At 40.4% G+C, this 15,898-nt stretch overlaps 4 protein-coding genes across 5 annotated transcripts in view; 1 reads left to right on the forward strand and 3 right to left on the reverse strand.

Moving 5' to 3' along the window:
• The window catches only part of LOC103355660 (voltage-dependent anion-selective channel protein 2), a 23,867-nt gene extending 13,247 nt beyond the window's left edge, over positions 1-10,620 (reverse strand). The window contains exons 1-2 of the mRNA XM_008279529.1: positions 10,610-10,620; positions 2,514-2,523 (exon numbers count right to left, since the gene is read on the reverse strand). The gene's annotated coding sequence lies outside the window, so the exon portion shown is untranslated. The remainder of the gene's footprint in view (positions 1-2,513; positions 2,524-10,609) is intronic.
• Positions 7-4,060, reverse strand: LOC103355677 (polymeric immunoglobulin receptor-like). The gene is made up of 9 exons (XM_008279550.1): positions 3,992-4,060; positions 3,442-3,762; positions 2,966-3,295; positions 2,733-2,856; positions 2,252-2,343; positions 2,133-2,167; positions 847-921; positions 697-762; positions 7-549 (listed from the first exon to the last, which is right to left on the reverse strand). The coding sequence occupies exons 1-9, from the start codon at positions 4,035-4,037 to the stop codon at positions 490-492; spliced, it is 1,149 nt and encodes a 382-aa protein (XP_008277772.1). The 5' UTR covers positions 4,038-4,060; the 3' UTR covers positions 7-489.
• Positions 6,186-9,937, reverse strand: LOC103355658 (polymeric immunoglobulin receptor-like). Of its 2 annotated transcripts, XM_008279527.1 has the most exons (8): positions 9,760-9,937; positions 9,271-9,570; positions 8,706-8,784; positions 8,515-8,603; positions 8,369-8,403; positions 7,455-7,499; positions 7,286-7,357; positions 6,186-7,094 (listed from the first exon to the last, which is right to left on the reverse strand). In XM_008279527.1, the coding sequence occupies exons 1-8, from the start codon at positions 9,857-9,859 to the stop codon at positions 7,032-7,034; spliced, it is 783 nt and encodes a 260-aa protein (XP_008277749.1). In that variant the 5' UTR covers positions 9,860-9,937; the 3' UTR covers positions 6,186-7,031. The 2 variants fall into 2 exon arrangements, 1 of the variants encoding a protein (XP_008277749.1); XR_520104.1 differs by lacking the exon at positions 8,369-8,403 and having other exon boundaries at positions 7,286-7,360.
• A 231-nt stretch (positions 10,621-10,851) lies between the features above and the next one.
• Positions 10,852-15,874, forward strand: polh (polymerase (DNA directed), eta). The gene is made up of 10 exons (XM_008279530.1): positions 10,852-11,362; positions 12,245-12,379; positions 12,468-12,700; positions 12,833-13,011; positions 13,100-13,203; positions 13,321-13,440; positions 13,713-13,836; positions 13,965-14,030; positions 14,130-14,302; positions 14,404-15,874. The coding sequence occupies exons 1-10, from the start codon at positions 11,226-11,228 to the stop codon at positions 15,362-15,364; spliced, it is 2,232 nt and encodes a 743-aa protein (XP_008277752.1). The 5' UTR covers positions 10,852-11,225; the 3' UTR covers positions 15,365-15,874.
• The last annotated feature ends 24 nt before the right edge of the window (positions 15,875-15,898 follow it).

Consider the following 15,898-nt stretch of genomic DNA (forward strand, 5'->3'; position numbering starts at 1 on the left):
AACATCTGACCTTCCTTTTTTTTTTCTACAACACACTGGTAATAATCAGTGTCTTTATCTGTCACATTATTTTTAGTCAAAGCTACACGGTTTGTTTTAACACCATATGAGCGGGATAGCAAAAAATATCCGTCTCATAAGTGCAACACGTGATTTCTGTATTCTGAGCAACGAGTAGAGAGATTAAACCTTCACACCTTTTTGAGCAGCTAATGTACTTGTGAGTATGGTGCACAGTACGGTGTTAAAACTTTACTGATACCAGCGTTACATTCGTGTAAAATGAAAAATAAACATGCCTGTCACACAGTTTTCGTTTCAGTCAGCAATGGCATCAGCTGTTTTTCAACTATGTGTCCAATACATACTGTTGATTTGACTGACTGATGTAAGACACTACTATACTACTACTATGCTACTATATGCACATCAGAATGGCTTCATCAGCATTGTAACTTCCTGAGTTAATGTCCTCTCGTCCCGTTTTGCTCATTGGGGCTCATGATACTGTATTGTGCTGTAGATGACACTTCTATCGGCTGGTTCAGTCTAAGGAGGAAAACAAGCACAGATAACAGATACTGAAAAACATATCCATTGATCACAACAACGACACTACAAAGTACCAAAATTTGTGTCAGGGACCGATAACCAAGATATTTTGGCGTCTGTGTGAATTGAAAATTAATTATGTACCATTTGCTGCATGTTGCTTGTTCGTACAACGGTGCTGTAGGTCACACTCTCCGTGGGAATGCAGTCCTGCTGGGCGAGATATACAGTCAAAGTGATGGTCAGAATATAAAAAATAAAGCAAATATATATCTTTTGAGTCACAGTTTCTACCTTGGTCTCGGCTCCTGCATGCTCATTGCGAACAATGGTAGCGTAGGATACATCAGTATCAGGATTTTGTGAGACCTATGAGGGATGAATTTGAATTATAACAATAAATACATGACACGTTCAATTTATTATATCACTGAAGTATATTTATGCTCTACTGAATACTGACAAACTCCAAGTATCTCCAGCAGCATCAAATCTTTCCAAACTCTGCTTAAACGTATATGATCTACTCTTGCACTCAAGATTACAATTATTTCCTATTTGGGTTTAAGAGTTCATATTTTTTTTACTCTACTTTTGTAAATTAAAGTAGTTATGTATTGCATTGTGGCCGCAAGGTGTATTGGTGGTTAGTACTGTTGCCTTGCAGTGAGAGGGTCGCTGGTTTGCATCCCAGTGAGGACACCTGCGGTCTTTCTGCGTGGAGTTTGCATGTTCTCCCCGTGCAGCGTCGGTTTTTTGCGGCTTCCTCCCACAAGGTTGAAGTTAATTGGTGATTCTAAATTGTCCGTAGGTGTGAATGTGAGTGTGCTTGGTTGTCTGTCTCTAAGTGTAGCCCTGTGATAAACTGGTGACCTGTCCAGGGTGTCCCCTGCCTTCACCCTGAGTCAGCTGGGATAGACTCCAGCCCCCTGCAACCCTAGTGAGGATTAAGCGGTGTATAGATAATGGATGGATGTATTGCATTGCATAACTATAAACTGTGAAAGTGAGCATTGTTGTTTAACTCTTTGACTTAAAGGTGAAAACCTACACTTTAATCACATCTTGGCTATTTGCAAACTGCAAATCCATTGTGGTGGCGTAGAGACAACTACATCTGACTGTATGTGCACCTCAGGCTGCTTGGAAAGAAGTAAACTTGCAAATAACCATTCTGTAAACGGCTCAAATGTAGCAGAAAACATCATCTACTTTCAAAATGTGTGATAATATTCATGGATTTGAATGTTTATGCTGGCCCCTATAAATCTAACTGCACTTTTAAGCAGCTGGTGAGTCTAAAATGTACAAATTAACGAGAAAAAAAGAAGAAGTCATTATTTAATTTCACCAACGTAATGCAACATAGGATTCTCACAGTATGTACCTGATGTCAGTCTATAGATCTATAATCAATGATTGGCCAAGTTCCTTAAATGCTGTTAATTTAATGTGTTTTATGAGTAGCCCAGATTTGAATATATTATAAAATATCTTATGTACCAAGCAAAGAGGAAATATACAAGTGATGATGAAGATGACCGTTGTTTTTTATGACAAAACAAATAAGCATGACTCACCACACTGATGTCAGACACTTCAGGTTTGCTTTTCTCTGAAACATAATCATTTTTGAGGAAGGTAAAAAAAAAAAACAACATCATATATTTGATTCAGCAGAAGTTTATAGTTGACTTACTACGCACGATCATCCTCCATTTGAAACAAGCGGCAGAAACAACCAACACCAGCGAGACCAGGGCGGTTGTGAGAACTATTATCATTGTGAAACTAGAAGGCAGATGCAGATAAGACATACATTTAATTCCATTACACAAGTGCATTTAAGAAAAGATTTTTGAACAACTTACAGTGCTGTCAGAAATTGGCTCCTGTATGAAAATGCCATTTTTGCCTATATAATACTTTGCTAAGCTAAAAAAAAAATCTATTAATGCAACCATATCTCCTCTTAAACAGAAGTTTGAAGGAAAATCATTTGCTTTAAAATCTATGTTCAAGACTGATTTGGAAGAGCGATCTCTTAAGCCCACATATGTTCTGTGATGTTTTTAAGAGGCTGCATGTACATTGTATCACGTAAAAACCTTCAATGGTGGCGAGGGGACGGCATGCTGAAATTAGACGTCGCTTGAGTGAAATAAAAATAGAGCACAGACCTCTTCCGTTCATCTTTTGGACTCCCACTTCCTGTTCCGTTTCTGGTGGAGGTTGCGGGTTGGGCTGTATGTGTTTCACTACCTGTGAGCGAGAAGGACGTCTGGCGAGTGAATGACGGTGTCCCTGTGGATTATAACAGAGTTAGTTCAGTCTCTCACTTCATTTCAATTCATTTCAACAACAGGTTTCTAATTTACGAAGACAAAAAAAATGAGTCAGGTTAGTTTCATACCTGTTGAAATGGGCCTCGATGAAGTTGTAGTCGTTGAGGATAATTCATGAACAGTTACATGCACTGGCATCTGGAAGCCTCCTTCGGCACACCAATACCAGCCACTGCTCTCAGTCCTCAGCTCAATCATAGACACATTCAAAACATCAGGGACACTTGCATTGATTTTCACAGTGGTTCCATCTATTGATCCAATTTCATCTGTTGCACAGCTGCTGCCCAGTCTGCACCACTGTGGTACCTTTGGATAATTATAGTGGCATAGAACAGTCACACTTCCTCCTTGAGGTCCTGCAATTTCTTTTTGGCTCACAAACAGACTTGGTGTGCCTGGAAAAAAAATAAAGCATAGTCTGATTGTATTTTAGAAGTAAGAAAAAGTAGTGTTATTTTTTCCTTTTTCTTCCAACAGGTAATTCAAAGAAAGGATTTTTTTTTAAAAATATTACTTAAAAAGTTTTTTTTTTTTTTTTTACCTGTGGTAAGTGACAGTTGAAAATATTTTTTAACATCAGGACCTGAAATTTCCACAGCACACCAAAAATAACTGTCTTCATCCGTAATATTCTTAATAGTCACAGTGAAGATTCTTTGCTCTTTGTCATCAGAGATGCAAAACCTTCCCGAGCAAGGTTCTTGGTCTGTTCTAATAACAGTTTTGCAGAAAGCCCATCTATATCCTTTACACAAGTATTTCACATCGTCTCTGTATTGTGCCTCATAGAGACAAGGGATAGAGACGGACTCTCCAGCCTTCACTGGCACATCACTCACTGTGGTGATTCGACAGTGAATTCCTGATAAAGCAAAAGAAGACACATAACTTACAGTGATGGCCCTTAAATGCACTGTCATCCACAGGTTACTGTCAAATAGCAGCATCACATCTCTGTTACAAATCAATATTAAGACTTAACTGTACATTTTATTAAAACACAATATCTATGATGAATAATAGTGACTCATCACTTCAAATGTAACAGCTCGTATTTTATGACTAAACAGCTCAAGGTTTAGCTCACTTACCCATGAGTCCAGCGAGAATTAGATGAGGAATGTAAAGAGAAGTCATGCTGGCATCAGTGCTCTCACAGAATGCACCCTTTTCCTATCACAGAGGCTCATTCTATCTGGGTTGCTTCCTCTTTTTAACAATGGCCCCTGCGTCCTGCTATTAATGTCGTCATAGTTTTCAGGGCTTTTCATTTAAAAGACTATCAAAAGTGCATGATCAAATATTGAATTTTATTGACTTTGCTTGTAGTCACACAGAAGTGAAACATTATCCTACACCACTCACTGTACTGTTAAACTTATAATTGGCCTCTAGTTCAATATAAAGCAGAAAGGGTACATTACACAAACATCTATTGTGTTACTGTTTATCATTTAGGTGTGATGTTGCACATTACATTCATTCTGGTAAAGTTTAGCTTTAAATTCCGATTGGAGTTGCCGTAACTACAGTCGTGGTATCGAGAACCGGCTCCAACACAGTGGATGTTTCAGGCCTGAACAGACCAGACAAAACAATAGTGACTAGTTAGTCATTTGCCAATGCTTTTCCTTGTACATCAACAGAGGTTGATGTTCAGTGTGAACTAGATTTCCAGACAAGCATTTGCATTTTATCTAAGATCAAATGTTATGATGGAGTTCAGCATGCAGACAGATGCAAAGCTTGACTGTGAGGTTTCAGTTATGATTTGGTAAATGCTGTCTGGGTGAGAGGTTAAGCAAGCATCAACAAAGCCTGACCGATGCAGGATTTTAAAGACCAACATGTTGATTTAGACGCCTGAGAGCTGAAAAAGTACACATAAACCCACTACAAACTTTTTTTTTTTGATAAGGATTATGATTAAAATGATATTTTTCATAGTTAAAATATAGTCTGTCACCAAATCTGTCACAATAACTGATTTTAATGTGTTGATTTAGACAGTGCATCAATGTACAACCCCTGTTTATTTCAGTCTACACAATGCAAGTCATAAGAGAGCATTATTCAACTATCGTGCATGTCATCCTTTCAAACTTGTAGTGAACTGTTACAGTGACTGAGTGTGCAGGAACCCGACAAAAAGCGCTGACATTTCTCAGTACGTGCATGTTCATCAGGGAGGAAATGGTAGCACCTTTGTTTATTTACTCACTAGAACTACTTCACTGCCTGCTTTCCTAATAACTGTAGACTAAAGGTTGTGAGTGGGCTGCTGCCTACACCACTGTACTTGCCACTAAAACAATGATTCACAAGCGCTGACTGTGTTCTGCCCTGTAGCAGAGCTGTGATGCGTTCTGCAAACTCATGGAATGTTACCAGCCTTGAACTTGCAGCAAACTATGCAATGGTGGAATTGGTAGCCCAATTAAATGGATTAAACAGCTGCTGTTGGTTTTACCTGAAAATGTTCATTGTAAACCCTGCGATCAGCCACTTGTTAAATGGTCTGACAGAAATATGACAGTCAGGCTTTAGTTAGCAGGAGCCTAGAACTCATATTCGCCCTTGTGTCCCATGCTGGGTTGTTCTGGGATTGGCAATTGCTTAAGGGTCTATTTTTTCCCTCTATCACTGTTCTGATATCAGTGTAGGCCTCAGAGCCCAAACCTCAACATCAACAAGTCAGTGTGCGAAAGTAATGGAAGCATCTAAGGCAGGGATCTCCAAGTCCAGTCCTCGTGTGCTATTGTCCTGCAGGTTTTAGACGTTTACTGCAACACACCTGACTCAAATTTATGGATCTCCAGCAGCTTGTGTTGCAGTACGGAAACATCTAAAACCTGCAGGATACTTGACATAAAACCTATCCATACCATTGTTTCTGAAAGTATATTATTACTTTATTTTTAGTACCAAACACTTGTACCTGCATAGTACTGGTTGCCCACATTGGGACTTTTTTGGCTGCCCAACACAAAATATACCATATTTTTTGCAGTGTAAAAACAGACTATGTTGATAACTTGCCATTTCGTTTTACAGTGTAAAAACTGTACAATGGGTACAACGGTTTATAAAGTTATTGTAGTCACATGAGGCTGTAAGTTTGACTATTGTCAATAAAATCACCTAAAAAAGAAAGTTATTGTACGACATGACCTCACCACAATGGCCGCCCACTGCCGACGCTGCTTTTTACGTCTTCGTCGACTGTTGATGACGTTTTTATGTACCTACAGATGACTGCGAGAAATACAAAGCAACAGAGGTCTATTTCGGCGCCCAGTTTAACTTTATTGACCACCCACGGCCGGTGAAAGCTGTGAATTCACAGCAGCACCACCAGCCAGTGTGGGTGTATTTTTTTTTTCTCCTTTCTTTTCATTAAACCACATTTTCTTGTCATTCATGGAATACGGAAAGGAGAGAGTGGTGGCGTTGGTCGACCTGGACTGTTTCTACGTGCAGGTGGAACAGAGGCTGAATCCAGCTCTGAGGAACACTCCCTGTGCCGCAGATCTGAATCTGCTTCATAGTTTATTCAATATGCAATATACAAAAGTCCAAACCTGCCTTTCTACCACATCTCCTTACTGCAATGATGTTACAGTTTGGGTAATGTGATGATGTATAAAAATATACAGAATATTTTGCTGTAGATAAACTTTCAAAAATATATGGACTGAGTTGTGACAGTAGCAACAACTGAATATATTTTTCACATAATAATGCACACAAATAAATTCAAATAAAGAAAATATCATTCCAGTTTGCCATTTGATGAACAACAAGTTTGTCATTCTATCCACATTCACTTGCGTTCCTTAAATACACAACGTTACCAAATATACATGAAAGTGTAAATACGAAAAGGCTAAATATATACAATGAGTTCCCAAACATCTTGAAAAGAAAGGTCAATGGTGCGGTAAATGCGGTAAAACCAAGAAACATGTTGTCTTTTTTTTTTTTTTTTGGCTGCTGTAAAAAAACTAAAAGGAGAAGTGGAAAGTTATTACCAGTTAATACCAGCAGAGGACACAGTGTGATACTATAAAAAAAAAAGGGAAGAAAAAGAGGACAGTAAGCTACAGACAAAAAGACAAACAGTTGAAACATTTAAATGTTTCGGTGGTACTCAGCTAACGTGATATACGCAACATCCGCATCTTTAGCTTCATCCTGTTGGAAAACAGAAGCAAAATTAGGAAGGAAAAGAAAAACATAAAAAAAATCCCAAATCTGACAAGAAAGTGGACAAATTTAAGAGAATCCCCTAAAATACTAGAACCAAAAACAAAACGATTTGAAATGACTGAATAACTGGAAGTGACAAACAGAGTGAGGTTGCTTTTAGTTCTCTTAATATTTACCCTTTTCACATTTTTTCTCTTCGTGGTAACCACAGAGCTGTACATCACCTCCGCATCACTTCCAGGATATGACTTGTGGGTAAGGACAGACATGAGAAATTGAACATTTTTCAGCTCTGATGGATTTTTCTTCAAAGCAAAAGTTTAATATTTAGTATTTTAGGGTTACCTTTCGCATGAATACAACACTGGAGTACGTTGCATCCTCTTGAGTCTGTGTTAAACGAGCAAACCAGGCAAATGGTCACTTACAGAAGGACTGAACAGATGAATTTTATTACATTACTATGTGTCATAGTGTAGTCCTGCAGCTTATAGGAACTAGTTGTTTCCTTAAAATGCTGAACTTGATTTCCAAATAACGCTGCGGTTGTGGGTTACCTGGCTTGAATTTTGTTTCGTAAGACTAATTTTAGAGTGTGTTATTGCTTCGTCCACCGGCGGTGCAGAAGTAAATCACAAGTTAGACAGTCTTTGCACAACTTCAAAAATGCATCAATTACAACACAGCTACAGCAGATTAAAATCTCTCTGTGTTTGTGAAAATTGTCAACGTGCTGAAAGAGTGAACCATTTTCACATACATGAGATAAGTCCTTTCTAATGCGCTCATAAGGGGAAAACTGGCTAAACTATCACTAGTGTGCTAATCAGGGGTCCGTTTCACAAAGCAGTGAAAACTCTGAGTCTGTTAAGCCAGGGTTAGGGAGATGGAGTTTGGGGATAAAGTCAACACTGAAGAGGTCATTGAAGCTTTCAGGAGAATACCACAGGAGATGCAGCTTTTAGAGACAATGCAAAGGTTTGTAGCTGCTGCAATATCAATTTGCACTACATGTAAATGTTTGAATTGCTGTATATAAAAAGATTTCCTGTCAGTTTGAGGAGAGGATATCTGTAAAGTTCATGTTAGACTTGTGAGTTAACAGACTCGGAGTTTTCACTAAACCTGCTTTGTGAAACGGACCCCAGGTCTTGGCAGAAGGTAAAATCTTCTGCTTTTGTTAAATTCACTTTCACAATTCTTGTAGTGTCACTGACCCATTAACCATTCTAGCAGGGAAATAAATTACTTAAACTTACTGTTGCTGTGGTTGATGGTTGTGCTTTGGTCTGCTCTATATGAAAACAAAACTGCAGTTACCGACTCACTGTGACAATGCAGAATAATCTGAACTTGACGTGACAACATGCATGAATTCCAAAAGCCGAAGTTCATCCAGACTTACTGTGTCTAGCCCAGACGAACAAGGTCACGACTACGATGAAGATCAACAAACTCAGAGGGAAGATGAGGAGCTTTAGGTCAATAGGAGGGCTGCAGCAAACATTTTGAAAACCACAATGAAAATTAGATCAGTTTAATAAGTTATCATAGCATTTTAAACCATTTTAAAGAGAAAGGATTGTTTTGTTTGACCTTGCAGAGACTTCTGGCTCGTTCTGCACGTTTGCTTCTGTGGTGGTTGGTCCAGCATCAGAAGTGTCACGAGGTGTGCCTGTAATTCAAAACAGGGCAACTATTAGTAGAGGAATGTCCATCCATCCATCCATCCATTATCTATACACCGCTTAATCCTCACTAGGGTCGCACGGGGGCTGGAGTCTATCCCAGCTGACTTAGGGTGAAGGCAGGGGACACCCTGGACAGGTCACCAGTCTATCACAGGACTTCACTCAGAGACAGACAACCAAGCACACTCACATTCACACCTATGGACAATTTAGAATCACCAATTAACCTCAACATGTTTTCGGACTGTGTGGGAGGAAGCCGGAGAACCCGGAGAGAACTGAAAAACCCACCACTAGTCAGCACACCAAGTGATTCTAAATTATAAACATATAAAAATGACAACCATCATAGAGCCCAAAGAGATATAAGGAATAATAGTTGTCACATTCCTTTACTGGGGCTGCAAGGTGGCGCTGCATGAGGAGAACATGCATTGTCATTATAATTTAGAATCACTTGGAGTACTTACTAGTGGTGGGTTTTTCAGTAACAGTTACATGCACTGGCATCTGGAAGTCTCCTTTGGCGCACCAATACCAGCCGCTGCTCGTTAGCTTCAGTTCACTCATAGTCACACTGAAAACAGTAGAACTCTGTGCAACGATAGTCACTCTTGTTCCGTCTATTACTCCGGATGGCCGTGTTACACAGTTCTTTCCCAGCCTGCACCACTTCATTTCTCCAGCGGTACTGTAGCGACAGCTGATGGTTGTGGCTTCTCCAATAAATCCTGTAACCTCCTGATTATCCACATAGAGACTGGGCGTACCTTGATGGAAAACAAGGAGAAAATAGTCAGTAGCCTTTAGACTTCACATTTATTCTACAACATAAGCTTTGATTGAAAAAGTGACAGTAAAAATACAAACAGCCTGTGTCACAACAATTAAGACCTTATTTAGGGTTTGTCCTCCAAATTGTTACAATTTAATAAAGGTCCAAAAAGAAGGGCACTTACCTATGGTGGCTGACAGGTAAACCAACTGTCTGATATCTGGGCCTCCATTAATCTCCACAACACACCAGTAAGCTGCTCTTCCATTTGATGACTGTTTCATAGTCACAGTGAAAATGTTCAGGGTTTTTTCATCAGAGATGGAAAACCTTCCTGATCTATCTGGCTGATCTGTTGTAACTACAAATTTGCAGTAGTTCCAATAATATCCTACACACAGGGCTTTAACGTTGTTTCTGTATCGACGGTCATAGAGACAGGGGATAGTGACTGAGTCCTCAGCCTTCACAGATACTTCGGTGATGGTAGTTATGCAAGAAATTCCTGCAACAACAACAAACACAACATTTTACACAAACAGTCTCTAAAACCTAAATGTTTTGCATTTTAAAGTTTCGATGTCTTCACAACTTATGAAATAAAACAGTTACGCACTCAAACACCAATGTATGTATGTGAAAACCCTCTTGGAAATAAAACCTTTCTGATTCTGATTACAGGTTATTGCAAAGCATCACCTAAAAAAAAAAAAAAGTCATGACACCGACCTGTTAGTCCAGCCAGGATAAGAAGAGCACTGAGATGAACAGCCATATCGATGTGAACATGAATTGCTGCTCTACACGACTGATTCTCAACTTCCTAATTTGTCTAATTAAGTAAGCGTGACTGCAATCATTCTTCCTCCTCTAAGGCAATCGCTATTCAAAAGTCAGCTGATCAATTAAATATTGCATCTACCCACACTGACTAACGGCTGGAAAAACATCCATTGATTATCTGGGGAGCTGCTGACTCTCCTGCTGCATTCTTTGCAATATCTGGCAACCCTGTTATAGAAAACTGACATTACAGAAAGTCACTGAGGAACATAATTACCTCATAAGGTGTGCAATGGTTAAAAAAATGTCTTAAATCTGGAATGACAAGAAAGTTGTAGAAACTCTCTTTTTCTTTTCAGTTTTGTTTTGACTGCCTGTTGAGTCTATAGGCTTTTATTGGAGGATAGGTCAGGAATGCTGAACTGATGATCACAAAGTAGTAGAGTCGAAAAGTGCAAAATATGCCAGTGTTTGTGTATATGTGTGTGTGTGTGTTTCCTCCGCCTCCTTCCACAAGTAGCACCTACAGCTAAAGTTATTGTCGTCACATGAGCCTGTAAGTTTGATATTGTCAATAAAATCATCAAAAAAAAAAAAAAGTTATTGTAGTTACGACATGACCTCACCACAATGGCCGCCCACCACTGACGCTGCTTTTTACGTCTTCGTCGACTGTTGATGACGTTTTTATGTAACGACGGATGACTGCGCGAAATACAAAGCGACAGAGGTCTATTTCGGCGCCCAGTTTAACTTTATTGACCACCCACGGCCGGTGACAGCTGTGAATTCACAGCAGCACCACCAGCCAGTGTGGGTGTATTTTTTTCTCCTTTCTTTTCACTAAACCACATTTTCTTGTCAGTCATGGAATACGGAAAGGAGAGAGTGGTGGCGTTGGTCGACATGGACTGTTTTTACGTGCAGGTGGAACAGAGGCTGAATCCAGCTCTGAGGAACACTCCCTGTGTGGTTGCTCAGTACAAGACGTGGAAAGGAGGCAGGTGAGTTTCAGACACAGAGAAGCTGTTTTAAATGATCAACGCAACTAAAAGTGCAAACGCTGAGACCGTGACACGGACGTTCAGGTTTCTATATCTGGATGACATTTCATAGCAAAACCGGAAGTTATGCAAACATCTATTTCTCACTTTTATTCGCGCCCATTTAGTTGTTTATCTTATTCTGTTTCACAAGACAGCATTCCTGCACCCTTCCTAGCTTGCTACTGGAGGAGCTTCTGTATTAAAAAGGATGACCATTGCCACACAAATCAGTCTCAGTTATATTAGAAAAAAACATCTAAACAATAGCTGCAGAATCTCAAGAAACCACTCAGCAGAATACCTGGACTTGAGCAACAGAGTTAGTTTTAATAAAGAAATAGTCGTAGAAATTCTGAACTCCATGTCCACTTGTCAGTGCTTCTCCAGCTTTATTATTATTTAAAATTCTTCCTCAGCAGTTGGGTTTTGTGGAGTCAAGTGTGGATCCCTGTGACCCACTCTCGTGTAGCTCAAAGATGGTGTTTGGCATAGATTGTGCATGTTTTCCTTTTAATCTTTCTCTGGTCACCCACTGACCTCTGGTTGGAAACTCTAACCTCCCTCACAGTCTATGATGTGAGCACACAGCATGAAACTAGACAGTGGCTAGACTGGTTAAATAAACTGTAAACATATGTGTGTCCGACACACATCCACGCAGATGAACCTGCACTCAGCGTTTGTCTGTTCAGTTGCCTTGACCGTTTAGACTGTCGTCTCTGTGTTGGCAACTCACCCGCCCTCATCTCCCACAGATGACTATTTTGGACTTATTACTAACATGTTCTTACAGCACAACTTGAAGATGTGGTTTCTCAACTGAATGTTTTTCTCTGTTAGCATCATAGCAGTGAGCTACGAGGCCAGGGCCCACGGTGTCACCAGAAACATGTGGGTGGCCGATGCAAAAACACGGTGCCAGGATCTCCAGGTGGCACGAGTGCGTGAATCTCACGGCAAGGCCGACTTGACGCTGTAAGTGCTGAAAATGGACAACCCCAAACTTCTTCATATTGACAGGGTGATGGTAAATTTGTGTTTTTATTTACTCGCTCCTTTGTAGTTACAGGGAGGCGAGTGTGGAGGTGATTGAGGTGATGTCTCGTTTTGCTGTGATTGAAAGAGCCAGCATTGATGAGGCCTACATGGATTTGACAGCTGCAGTCCAGCAGCGGCTGAAAAACATGAGTGACAAACAAATAGAGCCTCACCTCCTGAAGACCACATACATCCAGGGGTACCCACAGAGTTCACCTGGACTGGAATCATCAGCAGTGGACCCCGTCTTGGATAAAGGTGTGATTTGACCCAACTTTGGCCAATCAGTCATTGACTAAGTTGTCTCAGCACTAGACACAGAAAGCTGGACCCCTAACAAAACTGTAAAAAAAAAAAAACTCCCCTAACAGCATCATGTTTTGTCCTCAGAGGAGCAGCGGTCCAGAGGCCTCCTGCAGTGGCTGGCATCCTTACCTGGCCCTTTATTAGAGGAGCACAGCTCTGCAAGCCTGCAGCTTACTGTGGGGGCCATGATTGTTGAAGAAATGAGAGCAGCTGTGGAGAAACACACAGGTTTCCGCTGTTCAGCAGGGATATCACACAACAAGGTAGGACAAACTCTCATGTAATGCTAGTCACAGTGATGCTGTAATTATCTTTTTGAACGGTACCGACTTTCTGCCTTTTTTATTCCAGGTGTTGGCTAAACTTGCCTGTGGTCTGAACAAACCTAACAGACAAACTATTCTGCCTTTGGACTCTGTAACAGAACTTTTTAACTCCCTGCCCATCAGCAAGATGTAAGTTCAAAGTACCGCTTGTTCTTAACAAATTTCTTATGTTCTGACATAGAAGCATGAAAACAAAACTTACTTTGAAATTCCTGTATTCTTGTGTTCCTTATTTCACCCATGTAGTCGTAACCTGGGGGGCAAGCTGGGTGCTTCAATTACAGAAACTCTGGGAATACAGAACATGGGAGATCTCACTCAGTTCTCTCAAGGCCAACTGGGACAGCACTTTGGAGAAAAAACAGGGTAAGAAGAGTCAGCCATCCCTTTAAAAGTCTAAAGTATCATAAGATGACTGGTAAACATGCATCCTCTTTGCATTTATTACGTCAGACAGTCATATCAATTGTAAAGTCTTAAGACAATCATTGCATTGTTTTCCTCACAAACAAAACAAAACTGTATAAAGGTTTAACCTACAAAGACAAACCTATTTATTAAGGAAGTGGATTTAAACTGTGAGCATTTTCTGACTTGATTTCAAACTGCGTTTACCACTGACTCTCTCTACTTTGCAGCCAGTGGCTTTATGACTTGTGTCGGGGAATTGAGTTTGAAGCAGTTAAACCCAGACAGCTTCCGAAGTCTATTGGTTGCAGTAAAAACTTCCCTGGGAGGACATCGCTGGCTAATAAAGAGCAGGTACAGACCATCAGTTTCTGTTCCGTCTGTGTTACACCATCATATTATCGTATTACTCTGTTTTACATAATTGTATATACATTTATTCATATACATCTATCATGTTCTTATTGATAACCTCTGTGTAGGTGCAGTACTGGCTTCATCAACTGGCCCTTGAGCTGGAGGAGAGGCTGACCAAGGACAGAGATGTGGTAAGAAAAATCTTTGGGGTTCCTCAACTGGGTTTCACATTGACGTCAGATTCGGTAAATACAACTGGTGAGTGCCTGTCATTTCTTGCCATCCTACAGAACGGTCGAGTGGCTAAGTTGTTGACAGTCGGTGTACGTCAGCTCGGTGATAAGAGGCCGAGCAGCTTCTCTCGATGTTGTGCTTTGGTGCGCTACGAGGCGACCAAAATATCCAGTGACAGCTTTGCCATTATCAAGAGTCTCAACACGGCAGGAAACCACCAGGCTGCATGGTAATTAGAGTGTACTGATGCAGTAACATTTAGAGTCAGTGGTTGAAAAAAATAAAAATGCTGTGTGATTTATACACTCTGTCTTGCATCATGTCCCCCAGGACTCCACCCCTAACCCTGCTACACATCTCAGCTAGCAAATTCAGTGATGCTCCGTCTGCAGGGGGGATTGCTGGCTTTCTTTCCAGTGATGTCACTTCAACCCAGAGTGTTTCCTCCAACACACAGCCATCCTCTGGACCAAAAAATAACTCTCCATGCAAACAATCTGGCACCATCCAGTCCTTCTTTCATAAGGCAGCAGAGAAACAAAAACAAAAGGATAGAAAGGATGTAGATGAGAGGGATGATGATACAGGCTCCACAGAATTCCTCACATCTTCCTCCCCTCACAAAACCCCTGATGCTGAGAGCCAGCTGGAAAAAGATACCACGTCTTCCTCTGCACTTCTTCCTCAAACCAAAACTGCTTCAAGCTCTGGCATTTCCTCCTTCTTCCACAAAAAGAGCCTTGAAAGAAGCTTACAGGTCTCAGTCTCAACAATGAACGAGCCTGAAACAGGACAAATGCCTGAACCTGTAATTAAAGAAGACTCTGGAGACACTGCTGCTAACACGTCAAGCCTACGATCAAAGCATACCTCTGAGGTTACATCTCACGAGCCACCATGTGAAGAGTTAAGGGATGAACGGGATGTTGACCCAGAGTTAAATCACCGTCCTCCCAGTGTGGCCACAGAAGACCTGTTAAAATGCGAACGATGTGGTCGAGAAGTGTTGGTCTGGGAAATGCCAGAACACAATGACTATCATTTTGCCCTGGACCTCCAGAATTCACTCTCTTCATCCACGGGTTCAGCAACCATCCCTTCACCTTCATCCACCATCTCTTCTCCTTCTTCCAGTGCCTCTATCAGTGCCCTCAGAGTCGGAGCATCAGGCACAACCCAGTCCTCTCGGGGCAAGACAAAAACCAGAGGCCAGCCAGGACCTCCGTCGAAAAAGCAGCGCTCCCAAGGAGGAAGTACAGGCACTCTGGATTCTTTCTTCAAGAGAAACTGAAAATTTGCTACAGAACTGCATTTTTAAATTAAATAAAAGTCATTTTAAATTAAGCTCATATTTGTAACAAAATGTGTGAAGGTAATGCGACATGATCTCGCAGTTGCTCAAACAATAGAAGCCATATCAAGACACACAAGGACTTAAAATTAAATTTAAATCATCAATGTTATTGTGCTTTATAGTATATCAGTGTGTACAAATTAAAGACAATACTTATTTATTTAATATGCTTTATATATGCTCTTATTAAAAAGCTAAAAACAATACTTTTAAGAGGGCAGTTTGTAAACTAAAGTATGTTGAAGATACTAATTGCACTTTGTAATAGCACACATTATGTTGTTGTACTGTGATACACCACCAGGTGTCACTATAACATAATATAAAGGTTGATGGTCAACATGAAGGTTTGTTTTGATCTCAAGTTACAGAAAGTTTTTGTATCTACAGGACATTATATAGTATTTGAAATGCAATTAAATTCAAAGGATGTTTGCGAGGAGCTCACACACAACTCTAAGTGCATTTAGT

Source organism: Stegastes partitus, unplaced genomic scaffold (genome assembly GCF_000690725.1).
Source record: "Stegastes partitus isolate 25-593 unplaced genomic scaffold, Stegastes_partitus-1.0.2 Scaffold163, whole genome shotgun sequence".
Lineage (NCBI taxonomy): Eukaryota > Metazoa > Chordata > Actinopteri > Pomacentridae > Stegastes > Stegastes partitus.

Excerpts from the sequence above, each read along its gene's own strand:
- LOC103355677 (XM_008279550.1), bottom strand. The coding sequence starts at position 4,037 with ATGACTTCTCTTTACATTCCTCATCTAATTCTCGCTGGACTCATGG. Across the intron at positions 3,296-3,441 it reads TCAACTGTCACTTACCACAG|GCACACCAAGTCTGTTTGTG; the intron begins GTAAAAAAAAAA and ends TTTTTTTTCCAG. Across the intron at positions 2,857-2,965 it reads ATCGAGGCCCATTTCAACAG|GGACACCGTCATTCACTCGC; the intron begins GTATGAAACTAA and ends TATAATCCACAG.
- LOC103355658 (XM_008279527.1), bottom strand. The coding sequence starts at position 9,859 with ATGAAACAGTCATCAAATGGAAGAGCAGCTTACTGGTGTGTTGTGGAG. Across the intron at positions 9,571-9,759 it reads TTACCTGTCAGCCACCATAG|GTACGCCCAGTCTCTATGTG; the intron begins GTAAGTGCCCTT and ends TTTTCCATCAAG. Across the intron at positions 8,404-8,514 it reads GTTCGTCTGGGCTAGACACA|AGCAGACCAAAGCACAACCA; the intron begins GTAAGTCTGGAT and ends GTTTTCATATAG.
- polh (XM_008279530.1), top strand. The coding sequence starts at position 11,226 with ATGGAATACGGAAAGGAGAGAGTGGTGGCGTTGGTCGACATGGACTGT. Across the intron at positions 13,441-13,712 it reads CACTTTGGAGAAAAAACAGG|CCAGTGGCTTTATGACTTGT; the intron begins GTAAGAAGAGTC and ends TCTACTTTGCAG. Across the intron at positions 14,303-14,403 it reads GGAAACCACCAGGCTGCATG|GACTCCACCCCTAACCCTGC; the intron begins GTAATTAGAGTG and ends CATGTCCCCCAG.